General features: G+C 30.2%; 1 protein-coding gene across 1 annotated transcript in view; it reads left to right on the top strand.

Annotated features, from left to right (window-relative positions):
* The first annotated feature begins 12,462 nt into the window (after window positions 1-12,462).
* LOC106686778 (heme peroxidase 2) overlaps window positions 12,463-27,694 on the top strand; it is a 60,937-nt gene continuing 45,705 nt past the window's right edge. The window contains exons 1-10 of the mRNA XM_014430283.2: window positions 12,463-12,598; window positions 12,772-12,903; window positions 14,466-14,571; window positions 15,261-15,417; window positions 17,454-17,623; window positions 20,111-20,219; window positions 21,172-21,359; window positions 22,585-22,723; window positions 22,835-23,094; window positions 24,431-24,604. Coding sequence (XP_014285769.2) covers window positions 12,886-12,903; window positions 14,466-14,571; window positions 15,261-15,417; window positions 17,454-17,623; window positions 20,111-20,219; window positions 21,172-21,359; window positions 22,585-22,723; window positions 22,835-23,094; window positions 24,431-24,604 — 1,321 coding nt within the window. The 5' untranslated portion in view covers window positions 12,463-12,598; window positions 12,772-12,885. The remainder of the gene's footprint in view (window positions 12,599-12,771; window positions 12,904-14,465; window positions 14,572-15,260; window positions 15,418-17,453; window positions 17,624-20,110; window positions 20,220-21,171; window positions 21,360-22,584; window positions 22,724-22,834; window positions 23,095-24,430; window positions 24,605-27,694) is intronic.

Genomic DNA, 27,694 nt, shown 5'->3' with positions numbered 1-27,694 from the left:
AGCTTTTTGGCCGCTCTGATCTAGGCCTACTAGCAATGCAACCTGTTGTATTATAATTTCCAATAACAGTCTCAACCGCCGAAACACTTTTATTAGCAATTTTCGCAATTTCGCGTAATGATTTCCCTGCGGTTTTACGATCAACAATTAACTGGCTAATCTCTCAAGAAATTTCTATTTTGAGCAGTTGTTTTCACTTTGACTTTGATTCAAACTGATTCGTTTAGGAAATAAAACCACAGAAAACCTATATGAATGTAAAAAAATTAAATTTTTATTTACATTCAAAGGATTAAATCAAGGTAGACTTATTAATTGCAACAAACAATGGCAGACATTTATTATAAAACGTTTTGTATGTATTCAATTCTGAAATGATATCATAAGTATGATTTTAATCTTCTTCAGACCTTTATTTAATAGAAAAAAATTAAAGTATAACTTTAATTAATACATAATAATGTATACTATTTCATAAATGAATTTATATTATGGTGTATGTAGACTTTTTTTACTAACTGTATGTGTCCCCATTTAAACTTAAAAATCTTTTAGGTTCAGCCACTGGCCTGAACAGTTTTGAAAAAATTGTATTTCTGGTGTTACTGAACATAAAAAGCTCCATGAGAAAGAAAAAATTAACTGTAATAGGAACTAACAGCTAAAGTTGCCATGGAAACGACCCTTATTCATGAATGGACCATTCATAAATAAATATCATATCTATGCCAATTTTAGCTATTAGTTTCAACTATAGCTAATTTTTGCCCAACTCTGATCAAGCTGCAAATCAAGACTCGTTAAATCCTCTATATTTTTTTTAATAAATATATTTCAGTAACTTTTAATTTTTAAGTAGTTATTGTCAGTAACCCTAAAAATATACGGCGGCCATTTTGAAACATCTGCTGCATTAAGCCTAAGAACCCCAGGACACGATAATCTTTTTAGAGTTTTTCAAACTTTTTACTTAATAATTCATTGACATAAATTATTTTATACTTATTTCTATAAACGGCCAAATTGTAAGCTATTTTTATTAGACTATAACCTTCTCTACGAGTTTTACTTCGTTTAGGAAATAAGTTTATCTTTAGTAAACGCAATACCTTCAATCTAATTTAAAATGAGTTTTTCGACTTAAACATTCTTAGCAACACTCTAAACTTCCCATTCACTACAAAAAATTAGTATACACTACGATAATCAGACCAATTTGGACATATGGAACTGAGCTCTGGGGCTCTACCAAACCATCAAATTCCTACCGCATCCAATCCTTACAATCTAAAATCCTACATAAAATAATAAAACTACAAAATCCTTATTACGTTACAAATAAACTCATTCACAAAGACCTTAACATCCCATTCGTTGCAGATTTGGCCCAAAACAGATATGCGTCCAAACTCCTTAACCATCCTACCCCATTAAATCTTAATCTTTCATTCTTAACAATCCCTGATAATCCTCCGAGGCGTCTGAAAAGAAGATGGGCGCGGGACCTTCTAATTTAAATTAATGCTTGAAGTACCACCAATGGGTGGTTCCTTTCCAAGATTTTCAAGTGTGTATGAAACATACAGCATATTTACCTATTGTATTATTTTGTACAGTTGTAAATCACATTAAATAAATAATTTTAAAAAAAATTATTTGAATAAATTAAAAAAATATGAGCAATGCAATCCGTCATTAAGACCGTACTTATTGTATTTATTATTGTACAGTTGTAAATCTCATTAAATAAACATATAAAGAAACAAAACATTCTTAGCAAAGGTTGTGTGAATTTTCTTTATTAAATATACAAATAAACTAGTAATTTTTTTGTAGCGGTAGGATTCTCAGTCTTTCGATGACACTTTGGAGTTTTGGATCTATCACTTTTCTATTATATTTTAAAAAGTTAATTTCTCCTAAAACCAATTGTATTATCGATTCAACGTAACCAATTCGATATAAATATTGATGGAGTTACATAAAAAGTTAATAGTCGATTATATATGTTGTGAAATACCGGCTTGAGCGAAAGTAAGCTTTCTCTATTTCCGTAAACAGGGCTGGCCTCGCAACTCACTGTCGTAGGTGTAAGTTGTCAATAACGGTGCCGCGAAATATACAATTAAGCTATTTTCGAATTTTCTTGGAATTTCCAATCCTCGAATTTTTTCACCAAAAATCGTATATGCTGACAAAATTTCAAGAATTTAGCAACTATCCAGTCTTTCATTGTTTTCATTCCAATCTGCATCTTTCGAAACGTCTTGTGCGTTTAAGCACGGATTTTAGTCACTAAATAGTAAGTATCTGTCTCTATTTTTTCGATGTTAAATGGGTAATCACTTTTATATAGGAAAGTTTTCCACTTATTCAAGAAAGTCAAAAATTTAGAAAAAAATCTGATGAATTAAGGGCGCCACGGAGAAAAAATCCGATTATTTAGGGAGCCGCAAACCGAAAAAGATTGGGAACCCCTGCTCTAACAGATATTACTAGTAGATCATCGATTGTGTTCATTGGTTTAGCACCTCATATTTGAGCTAATAAAACCATGAGAACTTTATAAATTACTCCCACTTTCACAAATTTGCATTTTGAAGATCAGAGGTGAATAATGTCAAAACGTGGTCACCATACTGGGCATTTTGTCCATTTTTTTCTCCTATCTTTGATATTGTTATTATTGTTCAGGTACTCGTCAACCATGAGAGCTGTGGGTAACAGATAAAACAAACACTGTAAATTTTCTTATCGTTTCTATATTTACTTGGTTGTATGGTTTCTTATGTTGTGGATTTTATGAATTAGTCTTTTTCTTTTTCAAGTTATTTCTTTACTAAGAACTATAAATGATTCTAGTCTATATTCTTGATTTTTTAGGAGACGGAAGATATTGTTCAAAAAAGTTCTGCTAAAAAACTTATCCCTTAAGACAGTTTTAACTAGGATATTATCATAATATACAATTTAAATCCTTTATATCGATTGATAGTGAATTTTTTTCCGAGTCTGACTATATACTTAACTCAACATAAACATTTTTCAGACTTAAAGCCTTTATACTTATCAGCTCAGATTTGTTTCTTCTGAAGTTCTTTAGTCATGGAGAAAAAAAAAAAATTCCGACTCTGTTACTAGACCCTGTCTGTGTGAATAACGTGGTGTTTAAACATTTTATTTTGTTTGTGATTAATGGTAATACTACAAATGCGTCCGATGAGTACCATTATAGTACTCAATTAGATTAAGGTTGGACAATTGGTTACCTTAATTTGAATCTGTATAGGCGTTGGCCCACCAAATTTTGACCACTTTTAGTTGACCATAACAGATGTGTCTTCAACTTCGTAACAATAGTCCTCCTGATATCAAGAGATATCTCCCCTGATCTATCGGAGTAGCTGATAGTATTTTATTTTATATTGTTATTAATTTTGTAAATTTGTTTATTCTTTTCATTCCAGTTACTCTTTTGATTTTATCTTGAAAGCCACTTTTATTTAATTCTAAATGTTTTATTTCCATTTTACGTTTATGTTTTTTATTATTAACTTTGCCCAAATAAATGTTGTTGTTTTTTCGAGCCTGTTTTGCTTTTTAAAGCTTTCCTTCTAAAAGACTAAGTCGATTTTATTAATTACCTAATTAAAAATTACCATCTGCCAATTTTATAATTTTATCTATAAGAAATATCTGTAATCTGTATTATAATTATAATTAATCGACTAAATAAAAATATTGTAACTTAATAATATTTATTCTTCCATGAGCTGGCTTTGACAATTGTAGTACAGTCTGAAAATTTTGCAATCTATCGTTCCACTACATCGATATTCCACACTCATTGAGCGATAAGATTTTGGACTGTTGGGTTGTTTTAATTTTATTTTTTTGTTATATCACATGACTTATTTTTATATTATGAATTTTATTTATTTATCCCATTATTTTTCAATCTTGAAATTATGTATGAATCTAATATAATATAAGCCAGAATAACATAAATTTAAAATATATATATATTCTATAATGGTGTTTTTGAAATTTTCAAAATTAAACATTGTGAAAAAAAAATGATTTTTTTAATGATGTCATGTTACGTATGAAATGAATGCACTTGTAATAATAAGCTTTAAAGTGGGCTATAAAATATCCCTCTAACACAATCGGTTCTAATCGGACAATAGAACTATATTATATAGAACCAAAAACTTAAAGTAACGTTAATATTACTGTCAGTCAATTCAGAAACCCATTCACATATATTTTAATTATTATAGATACAGGATTAATTTTTAATTTTAGTTTTAAAAACATATTTTTAATTTGTGTACCAACAGAAGGAAAACGCCTAGCCGCCATGATGGTTTTATATGTGACGTCATTTAGACATCAACAAAAAAACACTGATTCAGCGATTCCCACTTTTTAGCTGTTTTTAAATTATTACTTATTTTGCTGTTAAAAGCATTTTTTTAAAAGTAACCAAGGAATTCGATTTCATGAAAGCAGAAAGTACAAATTTGTTTAGAATCGATGCTTTAATATTAGCAAAATGTTTTTCTACAAATCCAGATTTCCGAAATATCTGTAAATACATCGATTTCTACCTGGAAGGTAAAATCAATACGTTTCCAGTTACTTTAAATAGTCTTTCGGAATAAATAAAACCTCTGATGAATTTAAACTTCGTATCTTGCATCGAAGTGATCTTCACAAAAATATAATTTATTATTTAAATTCGATAATAATTTTGGATCTTTTGGCACTTAGACAAACAACTTTTATAATAATATTTTTGCAATCAGGTACTGCGCAAGAACGATAAGAATATAACTCATAATAGATAATTGCTTAAATAACAAAGAAAAATAAAAAAACGAAATAAATTAAAATAAAACTCACTTAGTAGATAGATATAGATCCAGCGTTTATGTATAAATGACGTCATGCCAAAACAATGGCTTACTTTGTTGCGTAGCAAAACAAAAATTCTAATTTCTTGTTTGAAACCAAATGGTGATTTTTAAAAAATACGCAATCAGGGGAATTGTCATTATCAAATAAACGATATAAAACGCCTTCCAAAAAATACAATATTCTATGAACCTTTTCATGATTCAAAACGTGGTGAAATTCTACTTTTTTCGTAATTTTGAAAAATCTATATTAAGAACTATTAATGGAAAGAATATATTTTGGTTGTGATATACAGGCCCATAAGATAAAATAATTAATTTTGGTCGTAATGAGTTGACTTATAATTGATAATTAAATATTATGAAGTTAGCATATATATATATTTTTGATCGATTAATTATAAGTATAATACTGATTTCAAATATTCATTATAATTTTTTTCTTTTGCTCTATTTATTTTATCCACGACTGTAAATAATATTTGACAACCAGCGAATGAGATGTATAGAAAAAAAAAATAGTGTCATAAAGGCATGAAGGTTAAGGTCATCCAATGATATCTCTCCATTAAAATTGAAATTTAAAAATCAATTTTGGACAAACAACTGACATAGAATCCTCACACAAGACTGAAAAGGCAGGAAACTGCTCGTCGATTCCAACTATTACAAACGGTTTAAACTTCCAATCCATTATAAGAGACTGATCTACATGACTATTATAAGGTCTAGACATACGGAGTTGAGCTTTGGGGCTCCACTAAACCATCGAATTCCTCTCGTATCCGATCCTTCCAGTCCAAAATCCTAAATGCTCCTTACTTTGTCACAAATCAAGTCATCCACCTGGACCTCAATGTTCCATATGTTGGAAATATGGCCAGAACCAGATACCAATGTTTCCATGATAAACTTCTCAACCACCCAAACCCACTTGTTTCAAACCTGGCTTCTCCTTCATTATCTAATAATCCTCCTAGGCATCTGGAAAGAAGATGACCTCGAGATCTTCTCCTCTAGAAATGTTATTGGAGTTCTATCAATGGGTAGATTCTCCACATGTTTATATCATTTACAACAAATTTACTTGTTGTATATATTTTTATACAGTTTTAAATATCAATAAATAAATTATTATCAAAAATCAATTTAAGAGGTCCCTATTCCAGCTCCTTCGTGTTGATAGTCCTTGAATTAGAGGATCAGGGTGTATTGTAAGTGTGTCCTGAAACCTATAAATAAAAGAATAATAATTTATATTAGCAAACGTTTAAACGTATACTATAATATTGACAGAGGGAGGAACACGGCGCTGCAGGCTACCTCACCCGCACGACGGCAACTGCTCGACCGACCATGAAATAGCCACGATCGGTCAATCATAGCAATTACTGTTATTTACCATTATTCCACATTATTAATCTATAAAATTAAATAATTCAGATATTTAAAAAAAATTGTATATTTATTTTATTACAGTGGTTTATTATTTAAATTAATAATCTACCACATCATTAAATAACAAACCATGAAAAGAAATGTTTAGGAAGCATTGTATTAACTCGAAAAAAAATATGATAATAATTAATCGATGGATGGTAATTTCGAGTTCCGAAGATAACCATGGGGTGACCTGTGACTTTGATGGCAAATAAGAAAAAGAAATCGTTCTCAATCTAAACACTCTATTCAATCCACTCTATTCATCGTTCCATTGTCCCACTTTGAGTGACCGTCATTGACCAAATTGAAATAAACGAAATAATAAACTAACAATAAAACAGTTTGTTTGTTTTTTTAAATATATTTATTGATATTTACAACTGCATTGAAAAAATATACAAGTAAAGTTCGTTATACAATTATACAGACATGTGAAGAATGTGCCCATTGATAGAACACTAATAACATGAGAGGATCTAGAGACCATCTTCTTTTCAGATACTTACGAGGATTATCAGGAATGAAGGAGGAACCTGGTTAGAAACAAGTGGGTTTGGGTGGTTAGGAAAGTGTTATAGCTCACTTTAAAGCTTATCGCATGTGTTTTCATTTGATTTGTAAAATGTCAACAGCATAGAAATTTTTTTTTCACAATGTTTAATTTTGAAAATTTCAATAATACCATAATTGGATATTCGTTTTTTAAATGTATTTTATTCCGATTAGTATGGGTCAGATTTACACCAAATTTCAAGATGGAGAAATGATGGTATGAATAATTAAAATTCATTATATAATTCACAATATAACATAATATAATAATAATTCATGATATATCAAAAAAATTAAATAAAATCCACCACAACTGGCCAAAATTCTATCGCTCTATGAGTGTGGAATATTGATGTAGTTGAACGATGGATTGCAAAATTTTCAGGTTTTACTAAATTGTTATAGCCAGCTCATGGAAGGATGAATTTTATTTAATCGATTAATTATAACTATAATACAGATTTTAAATATTTCTTAAAGATAAAATCATAAAATTGGCAGATGGTTATATTGAGTTTCGAGGACCAGTAACATTGGTGGCAAATTAGAAAAAGAAAGGCAAACAGAACATGAAATTGTCCTCAATCCAAATACTCCATTCAATCCATTTCATCTCCATCAGTCAACTTTGAGTAACCATCATTGGTCACCTTAATATAATCAAAATTATAAACTTACAATAGACTAATCTAAAACTGAAAACTGAAAATTGAAAAATAAATCATCCAGAAAAAAATAATACAGAACTAAATAATTATTAAGAATAACTTTATTATTCTTGTTTCTTTTTTTTTTTTTGTCCATTGCTACTCCTAACCATATATTTTGTTTTATCCGTATTTATTTCAAGACCTAGTTCCTTATTAGAGTTTATTAACGCAGTTGTATTTAGTTTAATAGTTTCCTCATCCTCAATAATACCAAATCATCGGTATGCCGATATTTCAGAACCTTTTTCTTTTTTTGCTAGTCATTTATTTTGTGAGTTTTTATAGCTTATTGATCATTTCAAAATGAAAACAACCCCCTTCTGAAATAAAAATTCAATGTTAATTAAAATTATTCAATTTTCCCTAAAGTTTTATCAAGTAAAGCTCCTTTATTTAAGAGTTTCATTTATAGCAAGGCTCAACCTGCTAAATTCTGGTAATATTCATATTACTAAGTTTGGAATATATGTTTGGTCTTATCGAAAACAGTTTATAAATTTATTTTAACTTTTTTCAGATTTATATCAGTTTATTTTATTGTATATTATTTTAAATTCATTATGGTATCATTCTTATTTTATTTTGTTTTCTCTATAACTATATATTTTATTACATAGTTATATGTGTTTATGTAAATTAGAATAGATATTCAGTACTTTTAAAATTCATAATGTTTCAAAGAAAATAATTTATAATTTTTTTAATTTATTTTTATTAAATATAAAACTTGTTCTAAACTTATTTTATTTTTTTCAAATTTTATTAGTTTATTTCATTATGTGGTAAATTCTAATTTAATTATTATTTGTTTTATCTTTAGGTACCTATTTTTAGTCTAAATCTACGTATTTGTTTATTTAATTATATAATAATTGATATTTAGTTCGTTCCTAATTCAGAATTTTGCAATCTTATTATTATTTTTTTACTATGTATATATATTTTATTTAATATACAATTTCTAGTTAATTTTGGTACATTTGGTAAATGTATAAAGTTTAAGGTTTTTACTATTTCAATCAACAGATATTCCGTTGCCGTAGTATTCTTTTTTCTTTTCTTTTTTTTATATGAAACTGTATTATGTATTTTTTTTTAAATAAAAGTAATTATTACATAAACACTCAAGCAAATTATATGTTAAAGGACCAGATGGGGTGAACCGAGAAGGCTTGGCCAAACTGCTCGAGACGAAGGCCAGTACCAGACCTCACAACCATGTCACCGCATTGCTTGGTCTATGGTCGGAGCTTCTCTTGAGGGATCTATCACACCCTCTAAACACAGGTAATCTGTGCATTCAATTATTATATTTGAATTAACATTATAATGAAACCAAGGTTTGTTCCATGGCAGAGGGTATATTTTATTTATCTCCTAATTTATTACTGAATGGATGTATCAAATCTTTTTATGCACAAATATTAGTGAATGTAAATTTATCCTTAAGAGATTAGATTTTCTTGCAATTTCATCATTAGTTCACTAGCTTCAAATTCAGCCAAACCTAGATAGAAATTCGAATCATGAAAAAGATATTCAAATAACACTAATTTTATATTTCATGTTTTGGATTTTTTCACAATTTTACTCTTTTTGGAAAAAATTTAATGCTTGAATTAAATTTCTAATACGAGAAATTATTCACACATAATGTGTATGCCAAAATTTATTCATTTTTTTTTTCTCTTATAACTTTGACTAAGAAACGAAGAGTTGAATTCAACCTAAAAAAAATAATTAAAAAATGGAATGTTGGTATCTGGTAACAATTAAAAACTCTCTCTAGAATAAGGTTGTTATAAAAAGTGTTCAATGTTATTGATTTTAACTTCGATTCCCAGTCCGCCTCAAGTCTTTCATTCTTGTGACTGTTTTTTTACATTAACTTATTACTTGTTAGTTATTTGGTTATTGGTATAATCATACATAAAAACATGATTGAGAAACTAAGCAGAAAAATATGCCATGTGAAATTTAAGGGGAAGGAAATTTTGCTTGGAAGAATATTTTTAAATACTCCTTTCTATATAGTGTATTGCATATTTTTTTTCTAAAACTTAAAATTTATGTATTGGAAGAAGATAGTTGACCGTATGAAGTAGATTGGAGGAAGATAGTCAGATTGGCGGTCAATAAAGGTTTCAAAATAATTACAAAAAACTATTTATTGTTAATCACGATTCGCCCCACTTTGCACAAACCAACAGTGTAACCTATTGGTAACAGAACAGCACTCTTATCAGCCCTGACGAAGCCCTTCAAAGTGGCACTAAACGTTGGTTAACAATAAATAGTTTTTTGTTACTATTTTGATACCTTTATTGACCGCTACCCGGACTATCTTCCTCCAATAAAATTTATGTAGTTTTATAAAGTTTAAAAATTGAATTCTAGCCTTCATAGTAGAAATGTAAAATCATTTAATATGATCAGCTCTCTCATAACTAAATTTAAATTATCGACAAAATTTTAGGTTTTTAATCAGAGTAGATTACTTTTTATATAGAGAGTATTTAGCGAGTTTAATTTGATTCAAATAAGTTTATGTAAGTTCTCCCAGTATTAAAAAATACTGCAATGAATACATTTTAATGTTTTCAGATGAAGGACTAGTAAACGGTGCAACAGGATATTTGGATGGATCAGCCTTGTTTGGGATCACAGAAGAGGAAGAAGCCCTTCTACTTTCACCAAGTGGAAAAATAAATATTCAAGCTTGCATTGAGTAAGATACAATTCATAAACACTAGTAATTTTTATTAGATTACTGATTTAATATATTGATTGTTTGAGAGTAGTTTATATCATTATTAACAGAATAATAATAAAACTGTAACGGGCCATAAGTATCCTTTGTTGAATAAAAAAGTTAATTTTAATGTTAAGTATATAAATGATGAAAATCCAATTGAACTTATTCAGATAGCCTTTAAGACTAGAAGTGAACTTTTTAATTTAAACTTTAAACTTTGGTTGAAGGACATAATATACATGTGTGCCATGTGTAATAGTAAGGAGGATGAAAAGATGCTTTATTTAGTAGTCAGATGTTCATTCTAATTATATAGAAAAAAGTATTTAGGTGAAAGTATATTGACAGAAAAAGAAAAACAAAATTTTAATAAGTACTTGAAGAAATAAGTTATTTTTGTAAATGAAATTTGGTTTAAACTATAAACAATTTTTAATAACAGAGTTCTATTATAAAAACCATAAATAAATGCAACATGATTAGAGATCTATAAGCCATAGAAAATGTCCGTGGCAGGCGGTATTCAACAATGTCAGTATTGCGTATTTGTGTAAAATGGTATGGAATATGTAAATAAAGACATTTTTTCTATTTTCTTCTATTATTGGTGTATGTGACATGTACTACTTCTACCGAAACCTCTTGTGCCGATAGGCTTGGAAAGAGGAAAAATAAAATAAAATAAAAATACTATTATTAATTCAATGATCCCACTTTTTCTCTCAACTTTTTATTTTAAAAAACTCCCAAAGTTTCAGCCCTTAGGCCATTTTTAAAGAGACAACCTAAAAAAATTGTTTTTACATTATTACTATATTACCTCCTCACATAATACTAATGCTTTTGAACAGACCTTAATAATTATGACAATTCAATGATTCAATGATTAAGGTATGTTCAAAAGTATAAGTATTATGTGAGGAGTTAATGTAGTAATATTATAATATTAGTAATAATGTGAAAACATTTTTTATTGATTGTTGCGTTGAAAACGTTGGAAGTTTTTTAAAATAAAAAGTTGAGAGAAAAAGTGGGATCATTGAATTAATAATAGTATTTTTATTTTATTTTTCCTTCATTTAAAATTTGTTGAAGTTAATGACTTCCATTTTGAATGAAATATTTATTAATTATTCATAACATTGTACAACGTTTCAGGACCACTGTCCCATATTCATGCACTTTAAAACCTCATGATTTCATATGGGTAATCATGTAAACCACTTGTGCATCTTCACTTTTTCCTCTTTCCAAGCCTATCGGCACAAGAGGTTTCGGTAGAAGTAGTACATGTCACATACACCAATAATAGAAAAAATGTCTTTATTTACATATTCCATACCATTTTACACAAATACGCAATACTGACATTGTTGAATACCGCCTGCCACGGAAATTTTCTATGGCTTATAGATCTCTAATCATGTTGTTTTTATTTGATTTTTATAATAGAACTCTGTTATTAAAATTTTTTTATAGTTTAAACCAAATTTCATTTACAAAAATAACTTATTTCTTCAATACTTATTAAAATTTTGTTTTTCTTTTTGTGTCAATATACGTTCACCTAAATACTTTTTTCTATATAATTAAAATGAAACACCTGACTGCTAAATAAAGCATATTTTCATCCTCCTTACTATTACACATGGCACATGTGTATATTATGTTCTTCAACCAAAGTTTAAAGTTTAAATTAAAAAGTTCACTTCTAGTCTTAAAGGCTATCTGAATCAATTCAATTGGATTTTCATTATTTACATACCTAACATTAAAATTAACTTTTTTATTCAACAAATGATACCAAGAGCCCATTATAGTTTTATTATTCAAATTTACAGATAATAAAAATAAATATTAAACATCTAATGGCCATTATTTTCCTTTTTAATATATTTTCCAATACTCTTGGCTTATCATTCTTTTTCTATTAAAATTGTGCTATAAGTCCTTATCGATTTATTAGTTAAGTATCTATTAATAAAATGTATTTATATCTTTATTTATTAGTATTACCTTCTAGGTGTAGGAAAGGTACAGGTGTTGGAGGTCTGTATACACTGTTATACAAGGAGCACAACCGCGTTGTCGAAGAACTCTCTAAAATCAACAGCAACTGGACACCTCAACAGCTTTATCAAGAAGCAAGAAAAATTCTTATTGCTGAGATACAGCATATAACCTATTCTGAGTATCTTCCTCTTGTTCTGAGTGAGGTAAAATATTTTTTATTTTAAATAATTTTATTTATTATATAGCACTTCATTTGAAGATTTATATGTTTTTAGCGGTTCCAAAATAAATATGATTTTTTCCATTATATATGATTTCCTATTACTTCAAAACATTTTGAATGATACCATTTTAATTTAATTATTTTGAATTCCAGAATGACTGGTCATTCGAACCGATTGTCCAAGGATTTTCAAAAGGATACTCAAGTAACAATGCTGGAGGAACTTACTTAGAAGCAGCATTTTCAGCCCTGCAACTATTACCAACTATGGTGCCACCTCAGCTGGTAATAAACATATACTAAATATAATTGTATGTATGATTATTGTTTAGAATAAAATTAAACAATGATTTGAGGAGATGGTTGGGATTGTGGTCAGTGAAGAGCATGAATAAGAAAAACTTATTTTATTAGCGCCAAAGTTTCAGCCATGATTTCAGTCCTTCATCAAGGCTAAGTATACAAAACAAGACAACTTTAATGGATAAAAGTAAAAACAGAATAATAAGAAAATTCTTCTTCTCTATCTTCCCCCTTGTTCCACATTGTAGTGTGGGAGGGACTCAACCCAATGCTGTCAAGCCTCTGGGTCCTTGAAGAGTTTCTTCAGTTGTTAGAATATTTTTTTATGAATCTTTTTGATATATTCTCCATATAAAATTCTAGGTCTTCTGCATGGTCTCAGTGGGTCAAGCTTCCATCGCCTTTCTGGGTTCCCAGTCCTCACTCATTTGACAAAGCAACCGAACCACTAGAGCTGTCTTTTTTCCAGGGTAAATTTTAGCATAGGAGCTTTCAGCTCCTCCCTAATCCTTCTATTTCTTATGTTTTCTGATGAATTTCCTGCAACTCTACATAAGTACCTCATTTCTGCTTCAGTGATTCTGCTTATCTGTTGGTCAAGCGTGATCCTACTCTCACTCCCGTATGTAACAGTAGGGAGGTATACTGATATATGATAAATATGGAGCTTGGTTTATAACAAGATAATTCACAATTTTACAAATTTTAAAAAATGTATTTTTTTCTTCTTCTTTTTCTTCATTTCTACTCCTTTTTTGCACATATTATTAAGATATGTTATGTTCATCGCATCAAATTATTGTCAGTAGTATTACTTACTCCTTTTGTTTAATTTAATTTTTTTGTTCTGTTATTTTACTTACATATTTAATTAATTCTATATACATTTTTTTTAGGACCCCTTTACTGGTCATTTCTGACCTATGGGGGAATATTTACAGGTTACCACCTTATTCTAGCCATGGTGGGGGGTCATTTTGTGGGACCACCACAGAAATAAAAGTCAACCCCTTAGGCCGTATTCGAACCGGCACAGCTGCAGTTAGAGTTAATCAAAGTTAGCCCTTTAACTCACTAATCTAAATCACTAATCGCTAGGAATGATTATATAAATATTTTATTACTCAATATTGATTTTAAATAAATTTCATGTTTTACATATATCCACTTACTGTATTTTTATGTATATTATTTTCTCCTTTTTTTTTTTTTTTTACTAAATTCTCATACTAATTTTATCTTCTTGTAATACTTTCATTATACATTTTCTTCTCATACTACTTATGTATCTATATTATTTGTTATCCGCTTATTCTGTTTTTACTTTTGGTGTCTTGTTTTTTATACTTAGTTCTGATGAAAACCTGAAATTCTGGCCAAAATGTTAGCACTAATAAAATAATTACTTATTTGAGTTCTTCACTGATTCCCTCGAACCCCTCTGATCCACAACATCATACAATATCCACAGCCAACAACTGATGCATCATCATTTAACAATGATCTATGATGAATAGATGACAGTTATATTTTTTTTTTTCCAGGCCGTGTCTGGATTAAATAATGAAACGAAGCGATCAGATTCTTTTCTCTCTAAAGTAATTATGATGTCACTAGCTCCAGCATTAGAGCCAAATCTTCATGCAAAGTGTAAGTTTTAAAAGATTTTTTAAATTTATTTTTAGTACTTTTTAACAATTTAAAAAATCCTCGGATTCAACTTAATCAGTACCTCTTTTGGAATTGCCATATTTCCAAATCAATACCTGTCCTTAAAATATATCTAAAATTCTATTATTCCATTCCTCAGAATACCTGGTAGCTCCAAGTATCCTCTCTCATTTCCCTTCACTTTGACTATGGTTGCTTGGTTGTTGAAAGATTATCTACTAGGTTAGAGATGAGACTGAAGAAACTTATTCTTACTTAGTCTAGAGTTACTTTCCATCTTTAGTCTAAAGGTATTCCTGGGCAATTTAGAATATGGTGCCCTCCAGATTATATTATAGATGAGACCCTTGAAATTATTTTCCTAACAATTTTGGGCTATCAAAAAAAAATAAACAACATGCTAGTTAAAATCATTATTTACTTAACAATTGGAAGGTGATAAACTTTAGAAAAAAAAAAATTCAAATCCTTACTCGGGATACTTTTCTAGATTACTTGTCATAAATATCATGAATTACTACTTCAAAGTTAATTTTTTTAAGTGCAGTAGTTTCTCTTGACATCAGTCAGTAAAGATGGCACTGGGCCTATGTTTCCTGTTGGTATGCTGAGTTGAAGCAGATTTCCTACTGTTTGATTTTAGTTGAGTTATTTTTATTTCGTTTCAGATGCCAACGCGCTGCAGTTGATAGATTATTCAAGAAATCAGGGACTAGCCACATACGTCAACATCATCAAAGAATGTTCTCAATTGAAGATAGAGAATTTCACAGAACTGATAACCATGCCAGAAGAAAATATCCGTCTTCTTGCTTCAATATACAAGTAAGAACTTTCTTTAATAAACCGGAGATATATTTATTTACAAATTTAAAAAAGAGGAGTAAATGAAGTACTGGACTCTCCTAACTCTTGGGCCTCAGCTGTAGGCAAATAACTTAAAATTTTTCTACACTGACGTATTACGTGTTAGGTTTTTGGTTAATGATATATTCATATTGTAATATTTTTAAAAAATATAAAAAATAAAATAAAAAGAATCTAGATCGTTTTATGTATTTTCTCAAATATAAAGGATAATTTGGGTTCAAATTAAGAATTTTAATATCAAATGGATAATATAATTTTATTATATAAAAAGAAAGACTCTTAATCTCAGGGCGTGTGTTTGCTAGACAATCAGAATACAGATACAATAATTTCTCTTAATTTAAATTAAAATCTATTTTACACATGTATCTATTATTATTCATACAAAACTAACCAAGCTCTACGATCTTCCTTTGATGATTTCTGGTGTCTTCTTTGTTCTTAATCTTATTGTTCTCTCCTAGCATCAAATATGGCTTCCTTCCTGACAGAAACTGACGACGACCTCTTCATACTGCTGAGACCCTCTCCTTTTGGCGCCACCGACCTACAAAACAAAACCTGCCTTGAGATTACATGTAAACATCCATTGTCCCACAACAGTTAGGGATTTTTCCAAATGATTTACTTTCTGAATATTATTCATTAGCATTATTTCTTGATTTCTATTTTTCCTTTAATTTCCTATATTTTCAATTATGAGGGGATGAGTTAAAATAGTTTTTTTGATATCTGACTCTGCTTAATGTGGCCTTGATTCTACGTACCACCATCTTGGCTTTGTTTGGAATCACAAAGTTATTATAAACAATGAAACTTGGTTAGCTTGCTTTTTGGATAAACAAAACAAATGAACAATATTAAAATGATACATAAAAGAAAACATATTAAAAACCCTTTATACATCAAAATATACTATTTACTAAAAAAGAGCATATTACAATATATAAATATAGAATTCAAAAGCCAAGTGGAAGAACATTCTAAGAAATTAAAAAGAAAATTTTGCTTGGAAGAATCTTTTTAAATACCTATTAATATAAAACTTTACATATTTTCCTTGCATATTTTTTCCCCTAAAACTTATAATGAGGCAGTTATAAAAAGTTGAAAAATTAAATTCCAATCTTCATAATGGGAATATAAAATAATTTAATACAATTAACTTCCTCATAGCTCTTCAATTATGGACAAAATTATAGGTTAATTATTAGAGTAGTTTAATATTTTATTTATGTGTGGGCCATCTGTCTTACCTGATCTGTGGGGGCGGCGCAGGTTCGAATCTAGCCTGGGGCATTGACTTTTTTCATTAGCGGGTCCACAAAATGAAAAACTTGACCCCATACCATGGTTAGAATAGGTTGGTTACCTGTAAATAACCCTCCTCCCCCTCCCCATGTGTCAGAAATTACCAGGAAAAGGGTCATAAAAAAATAAAAAGAAGTATTTTATGCACTTTCACATTAATACAGCAAGGGTAGGTTTGTCCAAATATAAACAAGATTATAATAAGTATTAATAATATAAATTAAACAATAAAGTTGATTATTGCAGAATTAGATGTTTTATACATATTTTGGGTTTTTAAATTTTTATTTAAAATATTTGTAAATTTTAATAAAAATAAAAATTAATTATTATGCTAATAATTGTAACATATGAAGTAAGTGCAACATAATTTTAAAATACTCTTTTATTCATTAATTGTTTCCTCTATTTTTTATCAGAAATAAAACTAACAAATTGTATAAAATTGTAGATGTATTGTTTTTAAAACAAAGAGTAAATTACTTCATGCTGAACAGTCTCATCGAAATCCCCAAGAAAAGAATAAATACATGCATTAAAAATATTGTATTTTTATTCTAATTTTTTCACCTTTCTGCAATTATAATTTATAAAAAATCTAGATATTATAGAATCAATAAAATTAAGATAAATGAATCTTTCACATTTGTATTTTACATTTATATTTTAACTAATTTCAGAAATGTGGAAGATGTTGATCTACTAGCTGGAGGATTACTGGAACCTTCGGTTCAAGGGTCTCTTCTTGGACCTACCTTCAGTTGTCTTCTTTCAAAACAGTTTTCGACATTGAAGAAATCTGATCGTTTCTGGTATGAAAATGATCTTCCTCCTGCAACTTTTTCCAAAGGTATCAATTTTTCAAAATATATTTTTGTTAAATTATTAATAATAATAAATGCCTAACGAACCCGGAGGTTCGATGCCGATAACACCAATCATTCTTTAGATACATTTGTCCAGTGACGCCACTCCAAACCCAATTCTGTCAAATCATATTTAGCGCAATCTTCCCACCTACGCTTCAGTCTATCCCTCGGACTTATATCCATTGGTTTAGAGTTTATAAACATGTTGGGGATCCATTCATCACTAAGTCCCACAACCTTACTTATTCACCTATCTTATCCACCGCAGTGCTATAACCTGAATTATATTTACCGGATGCAGTTCTCTCAATTCAGGACCGTTTGTAGCTGAGCGAGTTAAAGCACTGACTTAGGGTTGTGACTGCAGTGGCTCTGGTTCGAATCCAACCAGGGAGTCGAATTTTATTTCCTTGGCAATCCCACAAAATAAAGACTTGACTGCCCACCATGGCTAGAACAGGGTGGTAACCTGTAGATACCTCCCCATATGTCAGAAATGACTACAAAGGAGGTTAAAAGAAAAAATAATTTCCCTCAATTCAGTGTTGTATAGCCTTCTAAATTCTCCTGTTTACTCATCCTTTTTTGGACCAAATACTTTATTTTCAAAAAACCTCAAGGTGCTGTTCTTCCCTTAATGTGAGAGGCCACGTTTCACATCCATAAAAAACAGTGGGAAAGATAACAGTTCTGTAAATTCTAATTTTTAAGTTTTTAGTCATATAAAGAAATTTTGATATTGAATAATAACAAGCATTTCCCGCCTTTAGCTTCACTTTTATTAGGTCATTAATTTCATTTTTTCTAGTTACTGTTGAACCTAATTACTTAAACCTATCTACCTGTTCAAATGTATATCTATATCACTAAATTATCTCCCATTTCTACTGCTAACTAAACTTTTTTTTTTATTTCTACGTTTATTTCCCAAATCATTGTGCTCTACAAAAAAAAAAAAAAAGAAGTAGTAATGAGTTATACAAAGATAATTTTTTTTTTTTACAATTATTGAATAGCACCAAAACTATATTTTTTATGGTATTAAGATCCTTATGAAATAAAGTTTATTTTGGTAATGAAAATTAAAATTGAGCTTTGTCGTAAACCTAGAGATGTCATGCTAACCATTTTAAAACAAAAAGTTGGAAAATTTCATTTTTGAGAAACTATCTTTAAAATCGCACTACTTAGGGAGAGAGAAAGAAATACTTTATTCATTCATGCTGCCCAAATACATCAGGTTGCTACATTACACAGCATACTGATCAATCCGTGACTGGATAAATATAAGTTACATATTTTTACATGATATAATATAATAGATAGATAACATTTGTTTTTCTTCCACAGTTTTCTTTTACTTTTCTTTTACAATTAATACCAGTCTACAAACTAACTACAAGTCTTTCGATTTATTCCTTTTTTTTTTGTTTCCTTTCCATTTCACAACCCCTATTTCATTTGATCAACAAATTCCCCTATATAAGAAATATTAAAATATTTAAAATAATAAAATAATAACTAAAACAACAAATAAGATGTGCGATGCTTGCATGCCACCCCACTTCTGGATAAACTCCCAAACTCATTAATTTCCATGCATGTGGTGGTGTATGATTCCCAGGGAGTCAAGTATTATATTTTCTGTCAACCTAGCCACGTCCTGGACATCGACCCCAAGCTCCTCCATGAAGCTCCTAGTTGTGCTGTGAATCGTTCCACGGGCTCCGAACCAGAGGCCTCTCACGTTGAAGTCTCGTTCTCCGAAGCCCTTATGGAACTTCTCCTTGAGGAAAGGGATACATTTATCGTAGATTTCCTTCTTTTCCCTATCTACCTTATTTGCCTGGTCAAGGTCGTTATTTTTATATCTCACGGTGAGATCCAGAATGATTGCCGACTTCCCCTTCTTAGCGGCAACAATATCCGCATATCTTGTGGATCCATCTGTATCTACGCAGTGGACCTCGTCATAGCAGGCAAAATCTCTTTCTTTTAGGAGCTTCATTAACTTAATTAATAAAAGAACTATAATTAATTAGTTGTGTTTAGCTTTAACATTAACTGTTATCGAATGTCAACAATCAACAAGTAAGTGAAAAATTCCAATTTTAATCATTTGAGAAAATAAAAGTATTCCATAATAATATATAGATTGTAGAAAAATTAAAATATTTCATTATTTGCGGTCAGCAAATAAACAAAAACTTATTTATTCGTACTGACATTTTGACCTGAATTTCAAGTCTTCATCAGGGATGCTCTGACAAAGTTCCTGACTAGGGTGAAGAAACTCCAGTCACAGCATCCCTGATGAAGACCAAAAATGCAGGTCAAAACGTTGGTACAAATAAATACCCCCCCCTGTACCCTCCCTGACCATCTTCTCATATAATATTTATTGATTATTTCAGCAGTGTTTTTTTTTTTTTTTATATAATTATGAATTATTTTTTACTGCTTTCCAGATCAATTATCTGAGTTACGTAAGGTCACCTTAAGCAGCCTATTGTGTACAAATATGCCAAAGATCAGAAACATTCAACCGAAAGCATTTGTTCAAGATGACCCTTATTTGTAAGTAAATGGAGTAAGATTTTTTTTTTATTTTTCATGGCAACCATCTGTGATGTTTTTATGTATTTAAGGTATTTTTAAAAAGAAAATACAACTAAAGCTTTCCATTTTCTTAAAAATCTTATTGTCGCTCTTTTGGATGTTACTTTACAGATTTACTTAATTTTTTGTTAGTTTACAACTTCTAATACTTTTTGTTTTATGCTCTCAAATCCTCCACAATTTGTTTTCCTTTTTCAATTACTAGTAACAAAATCTTTGATTTCATGTGTCTTATTACAATTTTTTTGTTACCCTACTTTTCTTGGATCAAATGTGAATTATTTCAAGAACAACACTGATTGTTATTAAGAAATGAAATTTGAAAAAGGCCAAAAAAAAAGTAAGAATGAGTACAAAGAATAATCTTTCAATGAAATAGTAGTATTACACTTTACTAGCTCCTTCCATTTCCAAAGTATTGATGTTATTTGGAATATTACAAACATAATCACTAAAACATTTGAAAAAGTTCATTTTTTTGTATTTTAAATGATAAAACTATGATGCTTTATGACAATATCACTTTAGGAATGACTAAAATACATTTTTATTATTAATTATCAGAAATAAATATCACCTTACACTTGAAAATATTCAAATGAAGAGTTTTTTTGTTCTCAGGCAACACAAAAAAATGTTTTTTCCGTTTTTTTTTTTTTTTACCCTTTTATTCTGTATGAGGAGCATACAAACATATGAATGTTAATAAATCTAATTTTCTTCTTTGTAATTCTTTAAATGAATATGTAACTGAGTACAATTATGCTATGAATATTTTTTTTACGTGAATTTATTAATTTATAAATATTAATTAATTTTATGAAATATAATAAATTATCAAAATTTTATAAATATACTTAACTACATATTTTATTAATAATAAGTAATCAAATATAAATTCTATTCTTAGAAATGCAGTATTGCCTTGTGATAACCACCCTGAGTTCAACTTAGAGCCATGGAGAGATGAAGATAATAGAAGAGCCGATGAAGAAAATACTTCACTGATGACATTAGATTTGATCAAAACTGCCATTCATAAAGCAGAAGAAGATGTAGCCAGGCGACAAAGGAATGAATTTCTTTCATATACTAACAGTAAGGGAATCATATTTTTAAAAAATGATATATTTTCATTTAATCTTATATATTTTATTTAGCAGTAGTTTTCATTCATTATTTTTTTTTTTTTTTTATGGATCAAAATAAGAGACTCATTTGAAAAACTAAGCCACGTTTGTCATATATTGAAATATATTCATAAATGTATAATTTGAATCAATAAAGATTACAGTAGAATCTGTTGATCCAATATAAGCTAGCATCTTATACATAGAATCTCTCGATGGCGTTTTTTAGTCCAGAGAGATGACAAATCAAAACTTGTCAAACCTGAGTATGATTATCCGCCTTATAAATACACCTCCTTAGGAGGCAGTAAATAACAGTATAACATAGTGGAACAGATTATTTTTCACTCTAATATTGGAAATGTTATTGAGCATTTATATGACTATGCCTTCAGTCCTTTTGTAAGGATTCACAGCAAATACCTGTAAGGACCTGTTATACACTTCATTACCTTAAAGTGCATATCTTATGGAGTGAAGTTCTAAGAGAATTAACTTCAATACCCATTGAACTCTCCATTATTCCTATCAACTTCTCTCCTATCTGGTTACCTCACCCGTTGTAAATGCATTGTCGAGGCATTCTGATTAAGAGTGCCTTACATCTTCAATTGAAGCCATAAAAAATTTAGTCAGGGCCATAGCAAGGCCTGGTACTGGAGGGTCTGAACCGTTTTTTTAGAATTTCTGTAAAATTCCTTGTTGTTTAAAAAAAAAAATTATCAAAGAAAAACTAAATCTCAATTTTAAAAAGGTTTCATTGTTAATTTGAACCTGTGCTCTTGGTGAAGACCCATCTCGCCACCCTCTAGTTACGACTCTGTACACAATCATCTCAACCACAAACTACTCATAATTTTTAATTTTCCAAAAGTTCAAGAACTAGAAGACAACTTATTTATAGTTACTTGTTTACAGTCAACTATGCCATAGAACCAACTGTATAGAGTTATTATTTTTCAAATTGATTGACATTTATACTTACTGCTCCATTCTTATGGCTTGTAATAATATAAAGCCTAAAAGCTTCCTTAATAAATAGTATGTATAATGCAAAAATAATTTTTTCTATCGGACTGACTGAATAATCTCTAAGATTATTCCACACTATTCACCTTTATATATTAGAATAGATACGGATAATTTATTACCTCTTATCATCTACATAAGGTTTAATGCGATTTTTTTCTCAGAGGGTGCTGTGGATCCAAAATCCCCCCTTGGAACAGCGGCTGCTTTCAGCAAGCCTAACAGAATGGCTCTGAGCATTGCAAATAATTCTTTGTTATTGGAATATGCATCTCAAGAAATTATTTCAAACCTCAATAATAAGTGAGTATTCTTATAATTATAGTGAAATTAACTTAACTCAACTTTACTTATGAAGATAATCAGTATATAATTTTATTATATAATTGTTAAACAATAAACATTTTAACTTAGGCAGGGCAGAAGGAGGCGTCAGTTAGATGGCGATAACTTCATCAGCTTTGATTTTGGTGGCAAAGATCTCAGTAACATCGATATAACAGACCTGATACAATCAAAACCAGTGGAGTCTGAGTGCCACGAAGAAGAAGGTCCATGCGATGCAAGATCTCCTTATAGGACATTTAGCGGTCATTGTAACAATCTTGAGCGTCCTCATCTCGGAAAGAGCTTGACAACATTTGCTAGGCTTCTGCCTTCTGTTTATGAAAATGGTTAGTATAAAAAATGTTAAATATTTGTTATTTATCATGACCTATCTTTTTGTTTTATTTGAAGGGAAATGAGGGGTTTGGATGTAATTCAGACAAAATGTTAAATTTAATTATCACAAAGATTTTAATACGCCTTCGAATCTTTTTTTTTTTCACGTACAGGCCTTGAAGACCACGCGCATATCATAACTTGCTTCTCGTTCATCTGCTTCCTCTTCTCCCATATGTCTCTCATAAGCTCTGCGTATCTATTTTTTCTCTCCTCAGACCATGCAAGACTCTTTCGGGGTCAAGCACTTCTTTCCCACAAGAACCTTCACTCCCTTGAGCATCCTTCTGTACTCATCTCTGTCTAAACAATCCCAATCCGTCAGTCCAACTTGTTCCATATCATCCCTAACTTGCATGAAATATCCTGTTGAATTTTGGTGACATTGGGTTCGTTGAAAAATTTTATGTTTTAGTCTTTCAGGTTTCATCCTCATTATGTGTCAATAGAACCTCAGCCTTCCCACCCTAACGTCAGTCTCTAGGTCTGTTGTTTCCTTATAAATTTATTGAATCGACCTCAACCTGTATCCTTCAGGTGTTCTCTGTAGTCTGTAGATCCTTCTGAGAATTCTTCTTTCTATTTTCAGAAGCCCCGCTAGGCTGGGAAGACATGAGGTTTCCATTCCATATCGAGAGTATCACTGGCTTGATGACCATGTTATAATGTCATATCTTAGCTTTAATAGATAAGTTCTTCTTTGGAGAAAGATAATCTGGGTGGTGGTCAATAAAGATTTCAAAATAGTAACAACAAACTATTTATTGTTCACCAAGGTTTTGCCCCACTTTGCCAAGCTTCGTCAGGGAATGACATTCTGATGCCAACTGGATCTTAATTATGTATCATCTTCCAATAAGTTCTTCTTCTCATAAAAATTACTGGTGACAAAGTTTAATTTCTCTATTTTGGTGACCCTTTCCTGAAACCCTTCTCTCTCAGACCCATTGCTGCATATGATTTCTCGAAGGTACTTAAATCTCTGAGTCACTTTAATTATACCGTGTTTGGTTTCAACCGCTTTCTTCTTAAAACCCGCATCCGTGGTCATGAGTTCCATCTTCAATGGTTAACAGAAACAGTAGCTTTGAAAAAAGATATACAATTTTTTTAAAATTATTGTCTCCATTTTCAAATTATTGTATTTTTTATACTTTTCACTGTAAATCTATTTTAGTTGAAGTTATTATTTAGTAAATTATTTTCACTTCAAATCTTTTTTTGTCCTGATGAAGCCAAGTCTTTTATAATTAGCAATAATTTATATTTGTATTCATTTCTCTGTAGGAATTTCAAGCCCCAGATTACATTCAGTTACTGGAGCTGTACTTCCTTCGCCTCGCTTGGTTTCTTCTATGATTCACGCTGATGTGTCCTATCTTCATGGCAGATACACGCTCATGGTTATGCAGTTTGCGCAATTTGTTGACCATGATATTACCTTTACGCCTAATCATAGAGGTAAGTTACAGATAATTAAGTAATAACTAAAAAAAAATTTATTTTTTTGAACTGTTTTTCATTAGATCTTTTTCATTTTCTTATGTAATATTATTGTTTACTCGACAAATTCTTTTTAATAGAATAAATGAACTTGGCTTATATATTTTCAATTATTTTTTAAAATGTATGACCACGATTTACTTACATTTAATTCTATATTAAATATATAGTAAGAGGAAGTTTTGGAGTTATGAAAAAATTAGGATTTGAGTTTTCAACAGCAACACAAACTGAAACATGATCAATATTTACAGTGCAATTTTTTGTTTGAAAAAGATTTTTTTAGTATTTATTAAAAAATATCCGTTTTGTCTCAACAATTTTTTTATTATTTTAACACTCTAATGTTTCAACAATTCCGACCATTTTCAAGGATCTTATTATACTATCACTGCAAAAACCATAGGTTAACATAATTTCAGGGCATACTGCCTTTGTCAAATTATTTATTATTCATTAGTCATTAACACATTATTTAATATCTCATGAACTAGTTTATAATCTCGGTTTAAATTATTTATTTTATCAACGTGATAAAATAAGTAAAAGGCCATAATGATTGAAACGTTGGAGTGTTAAAATAATAAAAAACATTGTTGAGACAAAATGGATATTTATTTTAAAATGATTAATTATTTCAAATAAATAAAATTGAATTTGAGCCCTCTCGGATTATTTCAATCAGAACAAGTTAATATCAAAGACCATTGTAATTGAGCTAATTGTACATTAATATTTCCAGTTTAATAAAATCATTAGAGCTGTTTATGGAAAAATGGTAAACATATGTAAAAGCGGTAATTTAAAATGGCACTTTCCAGTAGGTTGACTTGAACAAACAAATTGCGGTAATATTTCAGGTATATAACTCTTTATTTGGTTGGCTCTACAGACCTTTTAGATTTTTGGCTACTCAAACCAGCCTTCTCCACACCTTCCTAGTTACTAGCTACTGCTTTCCAGCTTACTGCATCTTTTTTTTTTTCTTTTTTTTCGCATTTTCGTTGATTCTATTCACCTGGTTTTTGACCTCCCACTTGGTATCTTGCCTACTATACCAGCATTCATTGTTGTGTAGAAGCATCCTGATGGATTATTTCAAGCCACATTTCCTGCTCATCTTAATCTCCTTGCCTTCATATCAAGAGATGGAAGACTAGCTTTATAGATTTGAGGGAGCAGTACTATTGTTAAAAAGGTTTAAATAATAGTTTTAACATTGGATAAAATAAGGTTGAATCTTTGACTATTTTCTTCACAGCAGTCAACAATAAATTTTAAACTAAAATAAGAGAGGAGATAGCACCATCAAATGAAGAAAGGGAAAAAAAATTAAATTAGTACCGCTACAACCCATGAAGGGTCAACAGTACTTTGTTCAGAAGTACTGTTACTTGACCAACAGTTGTGCAAGGATGTGATTTGGCCAGAATCACGCTCGACCACCAGATTTTTACCCAATTAAGTATTCATTCTACTTTATGAGGCTAGGTGGACCCCAGAGGACTCCCGAACCCACAGGGCTGACCCAACAGCAATAAGTAACAGATAATAATTATCTGCCACAACGGGATTTCAACTCGGGTCCTTGGAGTTAGTAGTCTATTGGCTTACCAATGAGCTACCCTCTCCCCAAATAAAGAATGATACAGAAATAATAGTTTTACAATTGTTGCTAGATCCCAGCACTATCCATGGAACACTAAACTGGTAGATAAAATAGTTTTTAATGTTCCTTGCCAAACTATGACCTATTCGCCAATGTGCAAGCATGTTTTTAAGGATTTGTGTCCGTTGTAAATAGATTTTCAGGCACAAATCAGAGGGAACTTGTGCTGCATTCACACGTTTGTGCTCATTTAGTATTGTTTTAGAACCGCTAATAGATAAATACTTATGCTCTTCAAGATTTAATTGATTAAAGAATTCTCTAAACTTGGTATTGAATAATTAATCTCAGGTTTGAGATTGTATATTTTATGCTGGATCTACACGTTTGCCACTTGCCACAAATCCATACCACTTGTAAGTGCCACAAATCCATGCCGAAGACTTGTAAATGCTTGGTAAACAAAGAAAGCAACAAACCTCCAAATCCACATACTTGTTTTTCTTTTGAATTTTTTCAGCTTATAACCGCAAATTTTGATTTATCGTTAGTTATATATTTATCGTTTATACTTCCTCACGCTCATCGGAGAAGGGGGTGAGTTAAAGTAAAAAAAAAAATAATAAAGAATAAATCGCTGTTATTTTTTTCTAGGAAATAACGAAAACCCTGAAATGATGACTCCAATATGCCCACCATATAACTTCAATATACCACTGTATAAACAATTAGGGGACTATGAAAACTGGCGAATACTTTTATATGTATATATCAGCAAACCTAGGGGTGATACCTTAATATTAAGTGAACAACAAAAATTATAAGAAAATAACAAATTGAAAGCAGTGTATATGTATAAGACATATATGAACTTAAGTTTAATAAAAAAAGAAATATATGTATGTACACAGACACAAAAACTTATAAGTTGACTTAACCTTAACCTAAATGCCCTAGCTTAACCTTGTTAACTAAATTTACACTATTACACAAAAGAGGTACATAAAATAAAGTTTAGTTCGAACCCCACGTAGTCCTTAAGTGTACTCCTGGAAGAACACAAGGTTGTCGGATATCTCCTTTTCGGTCACCGTTTCACCTTCCCCAGAAGTATGAAGATGACCCTTGCTACCACTCTCCTATCCAGGGCGTGCTGAAGAAACACTTCTAGTGTTTATGACCGCCCATAGAAGTTGAATACCATAAATTAGAAAAACAGAACATTCACGATAACATTTCTTATATGGTGACATTTCGATACAAACAGTAAAGACACAGGGCCTGATAAACAATCATCAGTTCATATTGAACAATCGTAAACCAAACAGTAACCACTCAAAACCATGCCTCCTTGTCTACGCAGATATCGCTAGTGTTTTTATTTCACTATGACAACCGTAACACCCCTTGTCTACGCAGATATCGCTAGTGTTTTTATT

Source organism: Halyomorpha halys, unplaced genomic scaffold (assembly GCF_000696795.3).
Source record: "Halyomorpha halys isolate HHAL.00 unplaced genomic scaffold, Hhal_1.1 Scaffold876.1, whole genome shotgun sequence".
NCBI classification, from domain to species: Eukaryota; Metazoa; Arthropoda; class Insecta; order Hemiptera; family Pentatomidae; genus Halyomorpha; species Halyomorpha halys.
Note: the sequence above shows the minus strand (reverse complement) of the source record. Positions and strands in the feature narration are given on the sequence as shown.